The sequence below is a fragment of the Mustela erminea genome, chromosome 7, assembly GCF_009829155.1.
Source record: "Mustela erminea isolate mMusErm1 chromosome 7, mMusErm1.Pri, whole genome shotgun sequence".
NCBI lineage: Eukaryota > Metazoa > Chordata > Mammalia > Carnivora > Mustelidae > Mustela > Mustela erminea.
Window position 1 is genome coordinate 104702085 of NC_045620.1, and position 21174 is coordinate 104723258.

General features: G+C 50.0%; 1 protein-coding gene across 1 annotated transcript; it reads left to right on the forward strand.

Moving 5' to 3' along the window:
- Positions 1–1135: 1135 nt before the first annotated feature.
- Positions 1136–15621, forward strand: LOC116596399. Its single transcript, XM_032353701.1, has 6 exons — positions 1136–1405; positions 2837–6073; positions 10042–10227; positions 12592–12764; positions 13011–13091; positions 15441–15621. Exons 1-6 carry the CDS (start codon positions 1262–1264, stop codon positions 15619–15621), a joined length of 4002 nt encoding a protein of 1333 aa, XP_032209592.1. The 5' UTR covers positions 1136–1261.
- Positions 15622–21174: the final 5553 nt, after the last annotated feature.

A 21174-nucleotide genomic window follows, 5' to 3' on the forward strand; every position in this document is an offset into this window, starting at 1 on the left:
GGCCAGGAGGCCAGGCTGCATTGGGGAAGGTCCCAGCTCTGCAACTGAACAGCTGACAGGATGTGGCGAGTCCTATTTACGGGCTGAGCGGACTGCATGTCAAGTGCAGCTGAGGAGTATGTTCTCCAAAAGGAGTGAAAAGTAAAATAAGGGAAGGAGACGGCTGTCACACATTCCTCGCCCTTAACGTTTCAGCATTTCGACATGCTGGGTTGTTTGGCTTATCCTAGTCTGCACGAGGGGAACTCAAGGGTTGCTGGGATGTTTGGAACAGGCTGGGATGAAGGGGCTTTGAAATCAGCTGCCACTATGTAAGGGACCAAAAGCAGAGAGGAGATTCTCAGTGACTACCCCAGCTGGCACTCCTGTGTTCTCTCAGCCTACATTTCCAAAGGCACAGAGCTCAGCTTCATTTACAAAGAATAATCACAAGGGGGCCAGAAGACTTGTTCTGCTCTGTGTAATCAGGGATTACTGTTGAAAGGGAAATGTTTGCATCACATGAAAACAGTTGCTGTGGACATCTGTGTTCATGGAAATTGATTTTTGTTATGTAAAACCTTTCCTCTTGATAACATGGATTGAAATGAGATTCTAGAGATTCTTTCTTACAAAAAGAGGCTTTGGGTTTTTGTGTAATTATACATGTTCAGTGCAGAGAAAATGAGGACAATTCAAAAAGGAATGAAGCATATTTTTATTTTAAAGATTTTATTAATTTATTTGTCAGATAGAGAGAGAGAGAGAGGGCACAAGCCGGGGAAGAGGCAGGCAGAGGGAGAAGCAGGCTCCCAGCTGAGCAGGGAGCTTGATGCGAGACTGGATCTCAGAACCCTGGGATCATGACCTGAGCCAAAGGCAGATGCTCAACTGGCTGAGACACCCAGGCATCCCAATGAATGCCTGGCTATAATGCCAAGCTATAACCACAGTTTGATGATTATCCATCTAGATAGATAGTTCTTTATGTAGATATGTACATAGCTGAAAACTCATGAGATCTTGCCATACATGCTATTTTATAATTTGCTTTTATTTACTTAACAATATGTCTTGGAGAGGCTTTTATCACCATTAATATACACCTACCTTACCATTTTAAGAGCTCCATAGTACTCTGTAAATTCTATGTATCATAATCTGCTTATGGGTATGTTTCTTTTTTGTATCATTCCATTCATGGACATGTCTGTATTGCTGCCTGAAAACATGTCTGTCCAGGCTGGCAGAAGACCCTGCAGAGGAGTGGCTCTGGGAGGAAATGGGGCCTACTGCTGAGTCTCTGAACCTGTCTGGGAGGACCATCATGCTGGTAGCTCAGAAGCTCCATCTTCAGCCTGAATGTCACAGCCACCAGGAGGAGCTAGTGACTACAGCTCAGCAGATCTTGGTGGATACTACCAAGGTGAGGCTCATATCAGACCTGGTTAGCTGGTTAGTGGGACATAGCTCATTGCAATGAACCATGGGATGCGCACTTCATTCCCACAGTGGATGACCTTTGCAGAGAAATCCCCTACCCAAGCTTCCAGTAAGATCACAGCACGACTTCATTACCAATTTAATAAATGCTAAATGTGGAAGATGCCATAGAGAGCCAGTAGACCTACTAAATTAGGGTCTATGGTCTTTTTTTTTTTTTTTTTAAAGATTTACTTATTTATTTGACAGAGAGAGACACAGTGAGAGAGGGAATACAAGCAGGGGGAGTGGGAGAGGGAGGTGCAGGCTTCCCACTGAGCAGGGAGCCCAATATGGGGCTTGATCCCAGAACGCTGGGATAATGACCTGAGCTGAAGGCAGACAGTTAACAACTGAGCCACCCAGGAACCCTGGGGTCTATGGTCTTAAACACATATGTACCTCCTTACCCCCCACACTTGGTTTATCAACCTCTAATAAAAAGGTGTCACTGAGGGGTTCATTTTTCACCTGGCTCATGGCCAGGAGCTCTGCGGGGAGAGCCTGCTGAAACCTCTGTGAGTCTTAACCTATTTGGCAAATGTGGCTCCAAAATGAAAGCTTTCCTGGAAGGATCTTGGGGGCGGAGGGCAGGATAACCTCTTGGCTTCCAAATACTCCCCATTTTCCTGACATTCCACTGTATGGCACAACTCTTGTAAGGTGGGGCATTGTTCCTGAGTAGGATCTCTATGTCTTAAACATTACAATATTAACATTCATCGTTAAACCTTTAATGATGGGGGTAATTCCTTGGGGACGGCATTGGCAACTTAACAGACCCTCATTAAAGTGAGACTGGAAATGGGGCGATGTGAGAGGCAAAGCCATAAGGCTTTTGGGCGCCTGCTGATGGGAGGAGCATAGGGGAAGAAGGGCCGTCTGTTGGAAGTGTTTGGGTACCTGCTCTGTCACTTCCTAGACAGGCCATTTCTCCAGCCCCCATCATCCTCATCCAAATAGTAAGTCTCTCCTATAGTCCCTCTTATAGTCCTCCCAACAGTAGGTCCCTCCTAAACACTTGCCCCTTAGTTAGGTGTCAGTTACCACATAGACAGTTGACTGCTCCTCTTCTAACCTAGAGATGCCCACTCCAAACCCAAGTTTGACCTCCCATTAAATGGAGCTCAAATTTAGGAAGCCTCACATTTTCAGCCAAGCCAAGTATTTACTTTAAAGGTCACTCCTAGATACCTCGCGTTGTTTTGTTTTGGCCCTGAGATTCTATACTCTGCAGCCTTGGGATGTTGGGGGGAACGTCTATTCGTAAAACTGGGGCGGGGTGGGGGTAGGGAAGCAGCTGCCGCTGTCTGCTGTCGCTCCTGGAACGTGCCAGCGTTTTTAAGCACACCACCCCCACCATCTGTCCGAACAGGTCCTGCTCCTTGAAGACGCGGTGATGGCGAGGAAGATGGTGCAGGCGGCGGGGTGGTGCCTGACCTGCCTGGATGCGCTGGAGTACGGGGAGGACGCGGCCTCGCTGCGCGGCCCCTTCGCGGACCTGGCCTCGGCGCTGCTCCGCCTGGGCGGCCTGACAGCGCGCCGGCTTGGGGAGCACCTGGGCCGCGCTGGCCACCTGCTGCGAGGCTGTGTCCTCGCGCTGCTTGAGGCCGCCCGCGGCCACTTGCAGCGTCCGCGCGACCCGCAGCTGGCCGCTTCCCAGCGCCACACTTTGGCCCAGACCAGGAAGATCCTCGGCGAGCTCCTGGCGCAGCTGGAGCCCCGAGCAGCGGCCCCAGCGGCCGGTGCGCTCACCTGGCGCCTGCGGCGACTGCGCGAGCTCTTGGCGGCGCCCGCGCCGGAGCGCATGCGCGGCGGCCCAGAGGACGCGCTGCTGGCCGCAGTGTTGTGGCACTGCATGCGCCTGGCCGCCTGCTCAGCGCCACCCGAGAGGCTGCGCCTGGTGGCCCCCTGCGGCCAGCTGCTGGAGCTGCTGGGCGCCCGGCGCCTGGGTCGGATCCAGGGGCCTCCCGGGAACCCGGAGCCAGGGCGGGAGTGCGCGGCGCTGCAGGCCGCGACCGAGGCCCTTGCCCAGGGAGTCCGGGCTGGGCTGCTGCACCAGATCCTGGACACGTTCACTGACACGCGAAGTGCCCTTCAAAGACTAGTCCAGACCGCCTTGGCTGCTCGTCCATTCGGATCCCCGTTCCATGCTGAGGCCTTGTCGAAGAAACTCCAGCTTTTCCATGTTGCTTTCCATGACCAGGCCAAGCAGATGCTCAGAGTGGCTCACTTGGTTTTGGTTTGCTGCCCCCGACAACAAACCGGCAAAGACATGGAGGTCGCCATGGCAGGACTTTGGGGGCTTGTGGTCAGAGCACAACAACTTTTTTCACAAAGCCCCCAAGGGTCTGGTCTGGACTGGAGCCCTGCTGCCTTGCAGGCCCTGCTTCATGCATGGACCAAGGCCTCGGAAGGCCTGTTGGCATGTTTCGATGACGTTCTCCGTATTCCTGAGTTCCTGAGTGTGTCCATTCAGGAAATGACCAACCACTTGGACTTGTTTACATGGGCTTTGAGGAGTGGAGATTCCAAAGAGTTTCCCGGCCTTGTGGCATATTTACAGGGTCGAGCCACACACATAGTGCAGGTGATGAGCAGGTATGTGGACCAACATCGAGATCCCATTTTCCGGAATGGCCTGAGAGTCCTGATCCAGCAGCTGGAGCAGTCTTCCCTGTTCTTGAGTGCAGCTGCTGAGTGCTGTTCAGGTGCGCACAACGCTCAGAGCACAGATGCGTTTCTAACCATGGCAAAACATCTGATCTCTTCAGCCCAGAGCATCCAAGAGGGGCTGGATGGGACTAACCACCCAGATATCCTCAGCCCTCTCCGGAACCAGGTCCAAAGGTTTGACCCCACTAAGAAACGACCTTACTTTTTTCTCCCCAGCCTTCAGGACTCTACAGATCCTGCACCCAAACACCAGGAGGAACCTCAGTTGGAGAAAAGCAACTCAGGCACTTCCTATCCACCGAGGGACAATCTTTCTTGCTCCCTGATTCCTGACACCCATCCACAGAGGAGGGAATCTCTGTTACCAGCCATCAGCAAACTCATCCTTGATGTAGAGAGCCAGGGCCACCAGGCAGTGACCTCAGCTAGCACCAGCTTGCAGGAGCAGGAGGCAGCTGTGGATGTACCTCAAGAGGCCCTGGCTGGGGAGGGACCAGTGGGGTCAGAGACGATGCTTGGATTCCAAGAAACCCCAACACTAGCACCTTCTGTTACTGACCTAGCAAAGGAGCTAGCACACTGCACAACTGCTAGAAGTGATGGGCTTCTGGAGAGACCCAGGGAAACTGGGCAGGATTTGGTGGCCAGGGCTGGTGACTGGTACCTTTTGTGTCAACAGCTACTTTGTCGCAACCCAGCAGCTGATCTTCCAGGGAACATGGCAGTGTTCATGGAGCTTCAGCAGAATTTAGCCTCAATGGTTCAACTAGCAGCCAAAAGTGGGCCTGTGGGCTTGAGGAAGAAGGACCATGCCTCGACTGGGCATCCAGAAACACTTTTACAAATGCAAGGCAGATTCGAGGAGGTAGAGACCCAAGCTAAACAGCTGTTGGACAAGATTCTGGCTTCTGATGGTCTTCAGACCCCTAAGTCATACAAGGAGAGCATGGACGATGGGTGCCTTCTATGGTCAGTGGCTGTCCAAGACCTACTCCAGTGCATGGAGAGACTCAGCAGGAGACAAGGCCTGTTCTTATTGCCCCTGCGACAGGCCGTGAAGGACCAGCAGGGACTGCAGGAAGGGTTGGCCCAGGCAGCAGATGGTTCTCAGAGGCTACAAGAGGCTGCCAGGCTGTCTAGCCTCCTGTGTGGGGATGTGCATGTAAAAGGTGAGGTCTCCTTTTTGCTCAGGGAAATTCACGTGCTCACAGATGCTGTGCTGGATGTGGCCAAGATCCTGGTCTCCTCCCCCAAACCATCTCCCAGCCTGTCAACACGCTTTGAACTTCTCTGCTTGGAGCTATCCTTTCAAGCCAAGGCCCTGACAGGCCACCTCAGCATCATCAATGCCAACTATGAACATGCCTTCCAAGATGCTGTCTGTCCAAGCCTCCCTATCTGTGAAGAACCTCAGACCAGACCAGAAAGCTCCCTGGAAAGAATGGTGTCTGCTATCCAAGCTGCACAGGGAATCGTGGCAGGAAGTCAGGAGTCTGGGCCCGGCCAGGAAGATCTTTTTATGGCTCTGGAGAGCATTCTCATCCTTACCAAGGAGGTGGCCCAGAGGGTCCCAGTACTCCAAGAACTCCCAGAAGAGTGGAGAATGCACACCCTGGACTGGCTTCAATGGGAGTGGGCAGCCAAGGCCCATTGTGCTGTAGCCCAGCTCCAGGCCTGGAAGGGTGGTCACACGGAGGCCTGGAGACTCCTGGCCCAGTGCCTGAAGCCCATTGAGGAGACAACAGTGATGAAACCCAGGGAAGAACAGGACGCTGCCCAGCCCCAGCTCCGCTGTGACGAGGGTGCATCAGGAGCTTTTGCAGTGGGTAGTGTGGATTCTCAGGGTGCTGCCCCCCAAAATACCCCAGGGATATCAGCAGGGACCTGGGCTGCCGATCCAGCCATCCCTGGGACAATCGCGGCAGAGCCGGAAAAGGTAGGGTAGCCAGCATCTTTCTTTCTCCCCCACCACAGCCCTCCTTCTAGTAACCACAGGCCACTGCCAGGTTCCAGAAAAAGCTGTCTTGGTGCCCACTTGTGTAATTCACATCTGGCAGGCAGTAGAGAGTAGCGCAGCCTTTGGAATCTGAGATCAGGAGTCTCACTGCCCGGGGCTCTGCCTGCCTCCAGCATTTCATAGCTCTGAGACCTCACCGAAGCTTCTGAGCTGGGTTGGGAACATTGATGTTCTTCTGGCAGAGGGTTAACGAAAGCTTCCATGTAAAATCCTCACACTTGCCTGGAGGGACATAGAAAGTGTCCTTCCTCTACAAAGTGGCTGTGATTGTGGACCTCTGTGAAGCTTTTCCCCATTGCCCCGACTGGAAGTGGTTCCCCTCGCTGTGACCGATAGCACCCCTCCTGTGGGTCAGACTGCCTTGTGCCGCCTTGGCCTCTGAGATCTTACCTCCCCGCCCCAGTCGAGGTTCTTCTGTTGGCAAATGGTAGGGACCCAACTTGATGCAGCCTAGGCAGAAAGTTTGTCGGAAGGGTGCTGGGTCTGTTGGACACCTTCCACACGGAGACATTTCCAGACAGGACATTCTAGGGCACCAGACAGAACATTCAGCCACTGGGGAGCCCAGATGTTTGATTTACTTAGACCTGCTGTGACCAAAGTCAGTGGTAGGTACAGTAGGTTGGTGATGGCCAAAAAATCCCCTAGCAGGTGTGCTCAGCCCGGCGTTTTATGCACAACTCGATCCATACCCTTCATGACCTTATGCTTAGCTGCGTGGGGCCTTCCAAGCCCTTCCCAGGGCCTTCTCCCAAGGAAAAGCTGACCAGACCATGTGCCTCCACCCCCTTTCTCTTTAATTCCTTTCTCTCCCTGAAGGGTCATTACCATGAGAGGGGACCCTCTTCCCAAAGTAGCTGGGAGGAGAGCAGGCACAGTGCCTTTTCCTCTACAGCCTAAGGCCTCTCGCCTCGGATTCCAGCTGTCTTTTAGGCCTACCTTGCTCCATAGCTGTTTGTCTCATGAAATCAGTAGCCTGCAGTCTCCTCCTTATCTGTTTCTGCATGACGCTTACTTGTTGCCACTGGCTTCAAGAACATTCTATTTCTCTCCATTCCCCTGATGCATCCCCTTTTGGTCAAAACCTCCTGTCAGGAGCCTTTCGCACAATTGCAGCAGGGCAGGTGAGGCCTGCCACCCAGGTCTGACACCCCGGTGAAGAGAACCCTTCAGCCTTCATCACCACTCCTGTCCACGAAGGGGCGTCATCTTTCCTGTTGGAGGCTGGTTTCCCCCGTGCAAGGAGCAAGGCCTCATGTTCCAAGGTTCCTATCCCAGAGGAAGCACGGTCCTATACACATCACTCCAATAGGGACAGTGGCTCTGCCTTTAGCGCCCTCCCCTCCCGCCCCACCATGCGAGAGCCTGCAGAAAAGGGAGAATCACCATGCATAGTATCTGTCTGGGCCACTGTCCCACCCCTGGGGGGCAGAGACACACCCGCTGTCTAGCCCAGATCAACACCTCAAACAGTGAGCCCGAGAGAACCTGCTGAGGAAGGACGTGGGTTTGGGAAGCGGTTCTGTGTCTTCTGGGCACTTGGAAGTCACAAGTGGAAATTCTTCATTCCAGGTAAGGGGATCTTACACACAGTGCTAGGCCTTTTCCCTTATTGCAGAGCCTGGAGACTCTTCAAAGCCAGATATCTGGCTTTGGGTGCTTAAAGTCCCTGGCAGTTGAATATGAGACACGAGTTGAAAAGAATTATTTTCTGCTTTCTTAACCTTTGACTCAAGGACCACAGATCGCACATTTGCCATTTTTGCCCTTGTTTGCAGTCACTGTGGTTGAGTCTTGGTCTAGGGTGGATTCTCTCCCTTTCTCTCTCTTCTTCTCACCTACTCCAGGGCCCCATCTGGGTAAGCTGAGGACCTCAGTGTAATTTGGTCCTTCTCCAGAAAAGCTCACACCTCCCAGCATTCAGGGGACATCCCAGTCTGTCTAAAAGAAGGCTGACAAACAGTTTTCAGAAGGCAGGGGACTATTTAACTGAAGAAGCGGCATGAAACAATAACGAACCAGATGATTCCTCCATGTGCACAGACACAGAAGACCTCAGATAGATCTGTTACTAGCGTTCAGGCCTCAGTCTTACTCCTTCAGATCCTTCAAAGCAAGCACAGATGCTGCTGCTTTGCAGGGCCCACTAAGTGATTTTACCTCTTTGTAAGGATGCTAAAGACAGACTACAAGTGTGGAAGGGGCTCAAGTTCAGGGCAAAGTGGTCGTGGAAGGAATGAAACAGGAGTTCTAGAGGTCTCCTAAGAGGAAGGCAGTCTCCAGTTGAGTTTTAGAGGAAGCAGGGGATCTGTCTTGTCCGCAAGTGTGGCGAGGACTCTCCAAGCAATAAAAGCTCTAAGGAGAGCTCGTAGCCGGAGGGCCTCCCAGTGCCTGTGCTGAGATGTGCTCCTGGTGTGAAAGGGAATACTTGATGGCTGGAGAGAAAAGCAGCTTGAACATAAGTCTTCACTACGGAACTCTGTACCACCTTCAGCCACGCGGCTGGCTGGTTGCTGTTTTCCTCACCTGGACAGCTTCTGAGTCGAGCCTGAGTCGAGACATTAGGATGCTTCCCACAGCCTTAACAGCTGTTACCTCTGCTTCCTCCTGGGCCAAGCTTGGCACCAAATGCACGGCTTTGGAACACCCAGATCCCAGGGTGGGTCCTCTGGATCTTGTCCGCTGCCGTCTCCTGGCCGCAGACTCATGCCCCCTCGTCTGTCGCAAGGCAACTTCTGTACCCGCCTGAGCTCTGTAGCAGCAGCCAAATGGACACAGTTCACCCCATGCCTTCCTGGGATGGCTGGTCTCCTGGTTCCACACCATTAGCTGTAGACCCCTTCCTGTGTGCTTAGCAGTGGGGGAGCATGACAAAGACAGAACGTAGCCACCTACCAAGGCGGGAGTGGAAGGGACACGGGGAGGTCTCTCCACAGGACTGGAACGCTTAACCTTTGATTTCTATTCCTCTTTTGCCCAATCATTTGTTACGTTAACAGCCTGCGACCAAACAGAATCAGGAACTTCTATCTCCCAATTTAGATAGAATTTATCATGCTCAGGACCTCATACTTTTCCAAAAGCGACATCTAATAGTTCTATCCCTTCTGAGGCATTAGGATGCTACTCCGGGGTATTGGGGAAGAACAGGTATTGGGGGCAGGCCTGGAGGTCCCTCCCACCCTGTTCCCTGCCCACCTATACCCTTGCCCTCAGTAGCTCAGGATCTGGTGGGTGGGGTGGAGAGACATCAAGGCCAGTCCTGATCCTCTGCTCTTGGATTTGGCTCGAAGCCAGAACAACTTGTCTCAATTCCAGAGTCTGGAAAAGGCTAAGGAGAGGCTCCACGAAGTATCCAATAAAAAAAATTACCTGGCCTAGCTATGCATGTCTGCTCACTTCTGGGTGCCAGTGGTAACTCTTTTTCTCACTTGAAAAAATAACACGTCCATAGGAGAATATTCCTAATTATTCATATCAGAACTTCAAAGTCCTTTCACGTGGAGTGATTGGTGAGAAAGTGTCTGGGTCCCCAAAGAATACTCAAGGCTTCCCAAATTTCCTCTAGGAGCTATAGAGTCTCTCTTCTCCCATGTAAGGCCTGACACTTCACAGAAGGAAGGAAAAGGGGATATTGGAACCATACTGGGATCTGAGTATACCAGGTTCCGGTTTATGAAAGTTCTGGATGAATGGAGCATCTAGTAATAGGGATTCATGGTTTTCCTATGTACTTAGAGAAAACCACCTCGAGCTGCTGGCATGCGGAGAATCAGGAAGCCGTCTTGACTCCCATTCTTCCTTAAAAAGTGGTGAGAGGGCGATCCACCCGGTAGTTGAAGGCCTGGGCATCTGGAGTCTCATTAGGTGTACCTGTCCTCTTGCAGGAGCAGCCCGGCAGCCCCACATCCAGCTCCCTGAGTGCCCTGGCCTGGCTGAACCCTGAGCTGGACCAGCCCCTCCTGGAGGATGGCGGCGCAGACGGGGGGAGCAGAATCATCCAGATTACCCGCGAGATGGCTGCAGAGGTCCTCCTGATGGCTGAGAGTCTGAGGAGGAGAGGACCCATCTTGGTACTTGGCCTTTTGCCGAGGTGGAGGGGCTGGGCACCATGGGGGCAGTGCACCCCCAATGGCTGATGTGGGAGCTGGGACAGACCAGGCCGGGCAGCTCCCAGAAAAGAAAGGCCAGGCTCTGGGCTGATGGGCACATAATGCTCTACCGTGCTCTCTTCTTTCTCTATCTGGGTGTGTCCTAGAGTTCACTGCTCTCTGCCCCTCATCTTTTGGGCTCAATCATGAAGTCTAGGTTTTACTGCACCAGGAAAAGATCATTTGTCAGAAACTGCAACTTACTAAAATCAAGGACTCGTTCGTATCCCCAAAGGATGAACTGAAGGGGGCTATTTACATCTTTAAAAAATTCCCCCAAATAGGGGCGACTGAGTGGCTCAGTGGATTAAAGCGTCTGCTTTCAGCTCAGGTCATGATTCCAGGGTCCTGGGAATGAACCCCGCGTTGGGCTTCCTGCTCAGCGGAGAGCTTGTTTCTCCCTCTCCCTCTGCTGCTCCCCCTGTTTGTTCTTTCCTGCTTTCTTTCTCTCAAATAAATACATAAAATCTTAAACGAAATTCTCTCAGAAGTAACAGAGCTGTCACCTTCCGACGGATAGCCATTCGGGGCCAGCACAGCCTGAAGAGGAAGGGGCTGCTTTCCACTGGCGTTTGGAGGCCAAGTTCAATCACGTGCGGCTGTTCTAGTTCTCTTTATCCCTCGTCTTGCAATCCCAGCAGCCCCACACCACACCCAAGACTCAGACTTTTCATTGCCCTGCTCAGTTCAACCAGCTTCTTTCTCACTGACTACCCAGGGGTCATTCCCTCAGAAGGGGAAGTGGTTACTTTTCACTGACTCCCATTTTCTTTCCAAACATCTCAGACAGTCTCATTTATATAGGACTTGGGTGCTGGCCATGCCGTGTGGCTGAGGGACCAGGAATATGCTTGACCTTCCACCTCGTGGAGTTCCCTGGGGAAATGTACACATAAGGGGAAATGACAGAACAGTCAAATGATGGTCTTTACGGGCGCCTGGGTGGCTCAGTTGGTTGGACGACTGCCTTCGGCTCAGGTCATGATTCTGGAGTCCCAGGATCGAGTCCCACATCAGGCTCCCAGCTCCACGGGGAGTCTGCTTCTCCCTCTGACCTTCTCCTCGCTCATGTTCTCTCTCACTGTCTCTCTCTCAAATAAATAAAAAAAAATCTTTAAAAAAAAAAAAATGATGGTCTTTACTAGTGAGCCCAGTGCCTGGGAAGATGGAGTCCCTCTGCAGAATTCTCCCACAAACCTCCCAAATCTGTGTTAATACCTTCCAGATTTTAACCACCAAACTCAGTAAGAGAAAACAGTTTAAAATAGCTGGTGAGGGGGATACCGGCAGCCCCAGAGTGGGGGACCTAGGGTTTCCTGAAGCAGAATGTTAGACCCGTGACACTAACCTAGAACCAGCCATGTCAGCCACGCTTCAGCCCAGAGGCTGGGGTGGAGGTAGAGGGAACAAGGAGGAAGATGGGGTCCACTGGAAAGACAGAAAAAGGACGCACCTCCTTTCATGGTGGGGGTCTACACAAGGTTATTCTCATGCGGTTCGTGGTTGCTTCAGCATTCACTGTGATGTCTAAGATTTTATTTGCATTAAAGGTTCTGTTTTCTGTCTCTAGCCCATTAGTGATTGTTTCCCAGCTCGGAAGCTCTACACGGGACTGTAGTCCTTTGCACCTTTGCTCCAGCCGAGATCCCCTTCAGCCTGGATGTTCCCCATACCTGACTGACCCTTCTTAGCGGCCTCATCTCTGCCCTGGGTCTGCTGAAAGTACCCCGAGCCAGTGCAGGCCATGGCTCCTGTGGGAAAAGGGCTGCCTTCCCTACAGCGGTTTCCCCCCAGGAGCCTGGGTGCGGACTGCTTCATTCCGGGGCTTTCAGGAGAGTGAGCTTCTGCATGGCTGGTCCTGAAGCCTTTGGAGGAGGTTCTGGAGATCATGGATTTAGACCAAGCTAAAATGTGTTCATTCTGGGGCTGACGTACCTTGCGGACAAACAAGTTTTGGATGCTATATAGGCTATATAAAAAAATAAAATATTTTTATTTGTTTTCATTTAGAGAGAGAACGTGCAAGTGAGTGTGGACAGGGGAAAGGGCAGAGGGAGAGGGAGAGAGAATCCCAAGTAGACCCTGTGCTAAGCGTGGAGCTTGACTCAGGGCTTGATCTCATGACCCTGAGGTCCTGGCCTGAGCCGAAACCAAGAGTTAGTCGCTTAACTGACTGAGACACTCAGGCGCCCTGCTGGATGCTTTCTAATTCGCCACCGATTTCTTAGGGAAAACCTTCGAGGGCGCTGTTGATCGACTTCTAACCCTCCCATTCCTTTGATATAGACCAAAGATCAGCTCATTACCTCTGCCAGGAAAATTGCAACTTCTGGAGAAAACTTCGCCAGACTTATCCGCATCATTGCTAAGAACTGCATCGATCAAAGATGTTCGCAGGAGCTTTTGTGTGTGGTAGAGCAGATTCAGATGATGAGCAACCAGCTCCGCATCATCTCCAGGTAGGAAATGGTTTTGGGGGCCACGGCTGTGCTCTGCCTTCTCGAGAACCAGAAGAAGAGCTTAGGAAGGGGGGAGATTTTCTTTTGCTTTTGGGGTTTTTTTGTATACTTTTAAAAATGTTTCCTCCAAGAGTCTACATTTATGATGAAAATGCTAAACAGAAGTTGAAAATACAGAGAATTATTACAGAGGACCAAAAAATATATTTTAAGTCACGGTCATTTCTCCTTTTATCCCCAAAATAGTATATCTGGCAATATACTTAAGAAAAAAAAAGAAGAAGATTTAACATGCCAAGCTAGATCCCGAGGAGGTGTGAACATAAAGTAGCTAAAAGGAATGTTTAAAAATCAGACACATCAGAACATCTGCTCCCCTGCAAGGATCCCCCTCCGGTCACGGCACCGTGCACCTGCTCCAGCCGTCCGCCCTTGCTCACATGGCGTCAGAGTTCCTCCAGAAACAGAAATGACTCATCTCTACTTTGTAATCATGTTTACGTTTTGAGCATTCGTTCTCTATTTGTTTTTATACCAATCATATCTAATAAAAAAACCGGTTGTCTAAAAATGCCTTAATTACAAAGTGAAAGCACTGTGGATGTCATCAGCCTAAGGAAAACTGTAGCAGTACAACACTTACGTTAAGATCTATTCATTAGTCAGCATAATCTCTTCCACTCCCGTCCATGTTGCTACAAAAGTTGGGTATTCATCCTTTCTGATGGAGGCATAATACTCTATCCCCAGGGGTAGAGGTCTGTGAATCACCAGGTTTACACACTTCACAGCACTCACCAAAGCACATACCCTCCCCAATGTCCATAATCCCACCTCCTTCTCCCAAACCCCCTCCCCCCAGCAACCCGAATACTGTTATGCTGGAAAAAAAAAAAAAAAAAAAAAAAAAAAAAAAAAAAAAAAAAGAAACGGTAAGATAACAAATGCTTATTGTCTTAGGCAAGTAAGTTTTGAAGTAATTTTTATGCAGAAATATATATGATATAGCAAGTCCCAGTAAGATATAAATTATATATCATGACTCAATATACACATATATATGTATGTAAAAATACAATAAATTTTATGAAACTGAAAAAAAAAAAAAAAGATCTATTCATTAGGGCACGAGGGTGGCTCCGTCTATTGAGCATCTGCCTTTGGCGCAGGTCATGATCCCAGGGCCCTGGGATCGAGCCTGCTGCTCTCCCTGCTTGTGCTCTTTCTCTCTCTCTCTGACAAGTAAATAAATAAAATCTTAAAAAAAAAAAAAAAACCCAAACATCCTAATGTAAGCATGGGACGGTTTCCTTCCAGCCCAAGTCTTCCAACACCCGCATTGGCATATTTGTCAGTACCAGACCCATACTCGTAATATTCTTATATTATGGGAAAGCTTGATAGTTAAAATTATTATCAGTCGCTAGGAAGCATAAAAATAACATTGCCAAGAACAGGGTATGTGAATTTTTTTAGACAATTCTTTAAAAATAAAACGTGGCTCCTGTTCTCTGGGAAATACTATTTCAGGTACACAGTCATTTCAAGGATAGCTACCCAACCCTTTGTACTTAGGGTACAGGAACTGCAGTTAATTTCAGCATTTCAGTTATGGGTACTGTTACAAGGGTACTTGGGATTTGTTTCTATCAGGTACGGTAAGATGTGGAAATGTGGAAAAGACTGGCTTGGAAGAAGAAGGTCCCTAGAAACAGGAGGCATGGCACACCAGGCAGGGCCGCACAGGGAAGCACCATGGTTGGTCAGAAAGCAGCGGGAGCCAGGGAGAAACAGGATGAAAGCCTGTACTGGGGTTTTCGTGGGAAGAAATAGGCAAGGCAGGGAAAGGAAGCAAACAGGTTTAAGACAGGTTAGATTGAGTATTTTCAAGGGGTCCCAGGAATGTAGAGATGATCTCTAATCGGTACCTGGCCCTGGGGTGATAGGGGCTGCAGCCTCCAGGGAGAGAGCGCCAAAAAGGCGGTGTTAAGGGCATGGGCTGGTTTGCCTGTGTCCGGGTCAATGGGTCGTTTACTCTCTCTGGCCAGTGGCAAACCCTGGGAGGGGCGGTCGTTCCAACGTCAGCAGGGCTCTAAGAGTCAATGCATCTGAAATACGGAAAGTCCACAGGCATGATGAATACAGATGTATTTATCAAGCTCCCAGTCTTCCAAAGCACGTAGGTCTCGAGATTTTACCAAAGTTAAATGAACGTCCATTTCACATCTGTATTTGCCTTTGTGGAAAGCCAGCTTGTCTAACTCAACCCAGTTACACGCAATTTAAACAAAAGTCATCGAGGTGTGTAATGGAATTCGTGTGATCTTGGAGAACATTGAAGTCCTGAATGCAATCCAGTGCGAAATCTCTTGTTCTGCTCAGCATCTAGAGATGTTGCCACGCACTCTGCTGCTTTTCTTCCATTATTTTCTAGAAAAACACGCTTATTGAACTGTAGGTACTATACGGTTCATGCTTTTTAGTGTTAACATATAAATTTTATTGTAACACGTGAAATTTTGCCTTTGGGGTATTTTCTTCTCAGAGTCCCAATAAAAAGGCATCCCAGCTTTCCAGAAGAGGCTCCCATGGTAGAACCTTCTGGTATGGGTGTATTTGAGATCGCTCCTCTTACCTGGTGTAACGTTGTCTGCTTCCCTCCCCTAAACGCTCCAGCGTGAAGGCCTCGCTGGCGAGAAGCAGGTCCTCTGAAGAGCTCCTGCTGGAAAACGCAGAGCAGCTCCTGCGGGCTGTCTCCAAGACCGTGAGGACCACGGAAGCTGCGAGTCTCCGGGTAGGTGCTGACCCCAAAAGCTGGCATTGGCAGAGACTGCACGCGCACGGCACCGGGGCTTAGGCTCACCGGTTGAAGGGAACATTTATTAAAATGTAAACTGCATGTGTCCTTGTGATGAGCCCTGGAGATGGATGGAAGTGTTGGATCACTCTACTGTCCCCCTGCAACTGAAATTTTTTAAAAAGTTGACTCCATGAAGCCACTGACCTAGAATTGTGGGCTGCTGCATGGAGGCTAACTAAATCGAAGGAGAATGTTCATGTCAAGTTGAAGGAAACCTAGTACCCGTTAAGCACAAAGAGCACGTAGGATATGCACACCCAATGAAAAACATTTGAAAAATGTGCCTATTTTAGCTATAGGCTCCAGTCTCTTGGATATAAAGAATGCTGGCAGAAAAGCTCAGGCCTGGCCCCTCGGGGAGCAGTGTCTGTCCCTCCCTGCTGGGTTGGCCACAGTCCCAGCCCCACAACAGCACCCCACAGCCCAGCCCTCAGGCTGCTTGAGTGCTGGAGAACTTGAGAGTGGGACTGGGTCCTGGCAGCGTGCGCCTGTGTCCCAGTTCCGCTTAGGCCACGGGCCCAAGACCCACGGATAATTCGCATAAAGCAAAATGAATAAAGCAAAATCCCAAAGGAGGCAGAATTTGGGGTAGAGAGAGAAATCTTTAATTGGCTACGTTCTCAGAACCTTTGATGGTGACCAACATAGGATCCTTTGCTCTGTTGTACTTCTTTCCCGAGTGAGAGAACAAGTGGGCTCTAATTCAGAAGACCTCTTCAAACACAGTTCCTTGACCTTTAAAAAAATTTTTTTTTAAATTTTATTTAGTTACTTGACAGAGAGAGAGAGAGTGTGTGTGTGAGCACAAGCTGGGGGAGTAGCAGGCAGAGGGAGAGGGAGAAACAGGCTGCCCACTGAGCAGGGAGCCCGACATGGGGCTTGATCCCAGGACACTGGGATCATGGTCTGAGTCGAAGGCAGTCGCTTAACCAGCTGGGCCACCCGGGTGACCCAACCTTGATCTCTTTTAAATTAGGGCCAGTGGTGCCTGGCCTGGCTCAGTTGAAGAACATGTGACTTTTGATCTTGGGGCCATGAGTTTGAGCCCCATGTTGGGTGTAAAGTTTAATAAATAAATTAATTAATTAACTGGAAAAAAAATTAGGGTTAGAATGTCAGAAAATCAGCTCCACCCTCTCTCAGCGGAGTCCTGTAACCAAGCCAGAGCTCCAGTGAGTGTGCACGGTGCCCCCTAGTACCCAAAGTTACCTCTCTCTCCTCCAGGGCTTGAGACCACCTTCCTCAGACCCAGAAGAATTGGAAGTTGCCGCCTTCTGCGTGCAGTGGAGAAGAAAACTGCTGAGGCACTGACTTCGAGAAACTTCAAAGCTGGACTGTGATGAGCTAGGCCTGTGGAAAACTGGTGCGCGAGGGCCCCTGTCACTGGCAGCCCTGGCTCAGGAAGGCTTATAAAGGCTGAGAAGTATTCCCTGAGTCAGACCCTCTGTAGATGTGGACCTCAACCCTGAGATGAGGCGCCCACAGTGGGGAGTGCCTTTTAGGCGGAATCAGCCTGCGGGGTCACAGGGTGACATGGTGGGTTGGGCAAGGGCCAGGTGACGGGGGCCGGGCTTCGCAGAGAGTTGCCCTGGCTGCGTTCCTGGTTCAGGGGGACTGTCCCTGGGCCTTTCGTGAGGCCGATCGCCTCCTGGGCAGAATGCTGTTTCTGGGCTTAGAGGGAACATCATGTATAGACTGTGGAAAGAGGGGGAAAACATCCAGGCCGCATCAGCTTGAGCCCTTATTAAGGCATTGCAGAGTGAGAAGAGTCCCAGTTATACGGAAGCGGGGTACGGGAAGATACATAGGCTAGATTGGGGAGGTCGGTCGAGTTCAAGGTACGGGAAAGCTGAGGTGGTCTTAGCCTGGGATGGGGTCCCTACAAGGGCTGCTGGCATTGTTGTGTGAAGATCAGTTAGCATTCTCTAGGATTTTTTTTTTTTTAACAGATTATTTATTTATTTATTTGACAGAGAGAGATCACAAGTAGGCAGAGAGGCAGGCGGTGGGAGGGAGGGCGGGGGGAGCAGGGAGCCCAATGCAGGGCTGGATCCCAGAACCCTGGGATCATGACCCAAGCCGAAGGCAGAGGCTTGACCCACTGAGCCACCCAGGTGCCCCACATTCTCTAGTAGTAACATTCTTTCTTTCCCCTCTGGCTTCTTTCCTTCAGCATGATGACTGTGATGTAACTCTTTCCAGCTCCCAAGGGCTCTTTGCAGCACCTAGGTCATAAGATTTCCTCTGATGTTTTCTTCTGAAAGATTGATGTAGAGATTTCTCCATTTTATGTGCGTTTTTAAATATCCAATTTTTAGTTTTAATGACTTTCTCTCTTAGATTTCTGTTTTCTACTTCATGGATTCCTTCTGTTTAATATTTCTTTTCTTATCATGACTTTGGGCTTAACCTGTTCTCCTTTTCAAGTTTCTGAATGTGGAAGGGGGGATTGTGGTTCTGTAGTGTTCTTTTCTTTTTTGAAGATTTTATTTATTTGAGAGAGAGAGAGAGAGCAGGAGCTGAGGGAGGGGCAGTAGGAGAGGGATAAGCAGATTGCCTGCTGGCGCCGAGCCTGATGCACGGCTCTATCCCACAGCCCTGAGATCATGACCTGAGCAGAAATCAAGAGTTGGACTCCTAACCGACTGCCCCACCCAGGCGCCTCTGTTCTTTTCTAACATAAGCTTTTAGTGCTCTAATTTCTAAGCATGACTTTAGGATTATCCTCCAACTTTTATTGTTTTCTTTTTCATTATGCATTCTAATTTCCCTTCTGAATTCTTTGTGGATTATTTGCAATTGTGTTGTTTAGTTTCAAAGTATTTGACGGGGGGTGGGATTCCAATATTTTTGTTTTGACTTCTGATTTGATTCCTTCGTGGTCAGAAAACATTCTTTCTTTATTTCTTTTAAAGATTTTTTAATTTATTTATTGGACAGAGAGAGATCACAAGTGGGCAGAGAGGCAGGCAGAGAGAGAGAGAGAGCAGGAAGCAGGCTCCCTGCTGAGCAGAGAGCCAGATGCAGGACTCGATCCCAGGACCCTGGGACCATGACCTGAGCCAAAGACAGAGGATTTAACCCACTGAGCCACCCAGGCACCCCGGTCAGAAACATTCTTTGTGTTATTCGAATCCTTTTAAGTTTTTTTTTAAACTTTGTTTTGTGGCCTGGCTTAGAATCTATCTTGATAAACGTTCCATGTGTTCTAGGTAAGAATGTCCTCCCTGATGTTCCCTCTACTTTTTCCATTGATTTTGGGAGGGGGTTGTTGAAACTGGCAACCAGGAGTGTGAATTTGCCTGTTGGGTTTGTTTCTTAGGGACCACTGTTCTGTGCTGCCTGGGGTCCAAGGCTGAGGCTACTGGTTTTGTACATTTTCATCTGGTGGTTTTGTGCCTCCAGATGGGGTGTGTGTGCACAGACTTGGTCTCTGATACTCCATCTCGGCCAGCAGAAGTACTCACTTCTCTTTCTGAACTACCTTTTCTCTGGCTCATGTTCACGTCTCCTTTTTTTTCAGAAACATTCCCTGGATGTTCTCCTGCTATTCAGAACCAAGTTCCTATAAATATTAGTCTCCCTCCTGTTTTGTTTCTGTACCATCCACTAATTCTTCAAAAATCTGGCTTCGTTTTTCATTGTTTTTCCGATGTGCCAGATGCAGTGGGCTCTTCCCAGAACTCAGTCTCCCGGAGTTGTTGACTTCACACTCTCTCCTCTGTGGGCCTCCTCTCTGTAGTTTTCCCCTTGGTTGGCTGGGCCTTTTTATGACTTTTGTCCCACCCCACCTCCCCCTATTCTCTACCCCGCACTGTTGCCATTTTATTTTATTTTATTATTTTAAGTAGCTGTGTGGAGCTCCACACAGGGCTTGAACGCATAACCCTGAGATCAAGGCCTGAGCTGAGATCAAGCACTCCTGGCACCAGGCCACTCCAGGCTCCCCCTTGTTGCCATTTCACCTCTCTGATTTGCAGCGTCAAATCTCTTTCTGAGGACAGGACAGAGCAAGAAGGAGTCGTCAGCCTGCAGCCCGCCCTTTAGTCCCTGCTGAAGAAGCAGCAGCCCTGGGAGGCCAGGCTTGTCTCCTCCGGGAAACCCCTCAGGGTCACAGTGAGGAGGCAGAGGGCCCTTCCCCGGGGGCCTCCAGACACTCGGGAAGGAGTGGCTTTTGGAAAGGCGTGTGAGGGAGTTACCAACTTGGGGGTGGGGTGAAGCCGGGGTGAATCTTGCCGCAGGCTGGGATCTGTCTGGTGTGGGTCTAATCAGTTCACCCCTAAGACCAAGCCCAGAGCCCAGAGCCTTCCCTGTTGCGGAAGACGGGGGAGGGGATGGATTTGGTACTGGCTCCGTGAGCCGTTACTCGGCATGGCCTCCAGATGGCGGGCAGACTCAGCTGTCCGGCCCTGAAGGGGCTGAAACAAGTGCAGGCCAAGTTCCTCCCGGGAAGAGAAGGAGGCTAGCCGCTGTGTCCTTCCCCCAGCACCCTTGGGCGCAGCAGCCCTGAGAGATGGCACTCAGAGCCCTGGAACTCCATGCTTACTGCGCGTCAGGCTCCTCCGTTCCTCTGTGAACTCCAGGCCCATCTGCCCCATTTCAGTCTGACTCCCCAGGGCCCACTGCTGAGCCTGACAAACAAGGCGCTTCCTATTCGCTGCATGAATACATAAAGCATGTGTAGTTCTTTACAACGAGCTAAAATATCTTACTGTTCAATAGGCTATGCACAAAGCACAGAAAGCTGTGCAGATAGACGCACCATTTTTCTTGCTGATGCAGATATATAATTAACCCTAGTGAAGATCCAGGTTTATAGAATAAGCCCAGTTTCCTCCCTTCCAGGATATTCCTTGGTTTTCAATTCTGGATTGGAAGCAGGGCCCCATGTTGACCTCTAAGTACTCTCATTTCTTAAGAACTCACTCTAGCGTCATCAGAGCACCCATCTTCCTTCCACACTGTGTGTGTGCGTACATACATTTATGGATGTGCTTATACGTATGTGTAAAATAGATACTTGTATAATTATTCATTATAAACATGAAAATATTTGATAACTTTGCTTTCAAAATTAAACATTTCACTTTTACAGTTTCTTACAGCATTTTGAAACTGAAATTCTTTTTCAAGTCTCAAACATTTCTGTAGACTTGTGAAAACGCTGTGTGACCTGGGAGTGTGCCACCTATATGGATAAAGGCCTCTGATTTGGAATCCTGGTCTGTTTTGTTCCCAGCGATTACTGACGGAGCTCCTCCTGGGGAACAGAGCCTGTGTGTCATCCCTTGTCCCAGGGAGACAGAGGCAAATAGAAAAAGAGCTCACGGTGCAACAGAGGACAAACTTCCAGCTCATTCACGGAGAGGACAATTCGTCCTCTGCTGACCCAGCGTTGTGACAACGAGAGGAGGGAAGGCATCAGGAAAAGAGCCTGGACTGCCAAGCCACCGAGTTTGGACTTTTTGGGGCAGATGAGGGAAATCCTGGAGGGTTTTTAAGGCAGTGAGTGGCAACGTGATAGCTAAATTTTACAATGAGAAGGTTGCC

Excerpts from the sequence above, each read along its gene's own strand:
- LOC116596399 (XM_032353701.1), top strand. The coding sequence starts at position 1,262 with ATGGGGCCTACTGCTGAGTCTCTGAACCTGTCTGGGAGGACCATCATG. Across the intron at positions 6,074-10,041 it reads TCGCGGCAGAGCCGGAAAAG|GAGCAGCCCGGCAGCCCCAC; the intron begins GTAGGGTAGCCA and ends GTCCTCTTGCAG. Across the intron at positions 12,765-13,010 it reads CAGCTCCGCATCATCTCCAG|TATATCTGGCAATATACTTA; the intron begins GTAGGAAATGGT and ends TCCCCAAAATAG.